The sequence below is a fragment of the Austrofundulus limnaeus genome, unplaced genomic scaffold, assembly GCF_001266775.1.
Source record: "Austrofundulus limnaeus strain Quisiro unplaced genomic scaffold, Austrofundulus_limnaeus-1.0 Scaffold419, whole genome shotgun sequence".
Lineage (NCBI taxonomy): Eukaryota > Metazoa > Chordata > Actinopteri > Cyprinodontiformes > Rivulidae > Austrofundulus > Austrofundulus limnaeus.
Window position 1 is genome coordinate 33,892 of NW_013952821.1, and position 660 is coordinate 34,551.

General features: G+C 46.6%; 1 protein-coding gene across 8 annotated transcripts in view; it reads left to right on the forward strand.

The window, feature by feature from the left end:
* Positions 1-660, forward strand: part of baiap2b (BAR/IMD domain containing adaptor protein 2b) — a 67,792-nt gene continuing 67,132 nt past the window's right edge. For 5 of the 8 annotated variants that reach the window (XM_014024347.1, XM_014024350.1, XM_014024352.1 and 2 more), the window contains exon 1: positions 2-266. In XM_014024347.1, coding sequence (XP_013879801.1) covers positions 192-266 — 75 coding nt within the window. In that variant the 5' untranslated portion in view covers positions 2-191. Of the gene's footprint in view, positions 267-660 lie in introns of all 8 variants that reach the window. The other 3 variants (XM_014024345.1, XM_014024346.1, XM_014024349.1) reach the window with 1 other exon arrangement.

A 660-nucleotide genomic window follows, 5' to 3' on the forward strand; every position in this document is an offset into this window, starting at 1 on the left:
CCGGTGTGGGCGCAGCGGAGGACTCCTCTATAAAAGCCGGGATCCCACGGACTGACGTTCCTGTCTCTGCCCGACCACAGGTTCTTTTCGGTTCTGTTCCCCCAGCTGCAGTTCGGACCAAATAAAAAAATAATAATAATAATAAATCCAAAAAAAAGCCTCGGCATCACAGAAGGAAATCTCCCCGGTTTATGGTTCTGACCCACGAGACGACAAGGATGTCCCGGACCGACGAGGTGCACCGTATAACGGAGAATGTTTACAAGGTGAGTGACCCGCTGCTGGACCGGAACCAGAACTCTGGACTCTTTAGACGCAAAATAAACCCCTCTGTTCGCGTTTAGGAGTTTTACCTGAAAACTGAAGCTTTTCTATAAAACGTAGAAATGAAATAAAAGTGAAAAGTCAGATTTGTGAGGTCCAGAGAAGCAGCCGAACTTTGTGGTTCGGCTCCGKTTGGTCCGAACCCCCGAACATGAAGCAGAAACTTGTTGAACCTGACTTTACCTGTGAAACATGCTCACCTTGGTTCCTGTTGTTTACTGGTTCTGCTCAGGTTCGGTTTGTTTTAGTCTTTTATTTAGAAAATCTCTGGGTTTTTTTTCCTCGCTTTAATTTGAAAAGGTGAGCAGAACTCAGCTCCTGGCTCCTCTTCGGTTC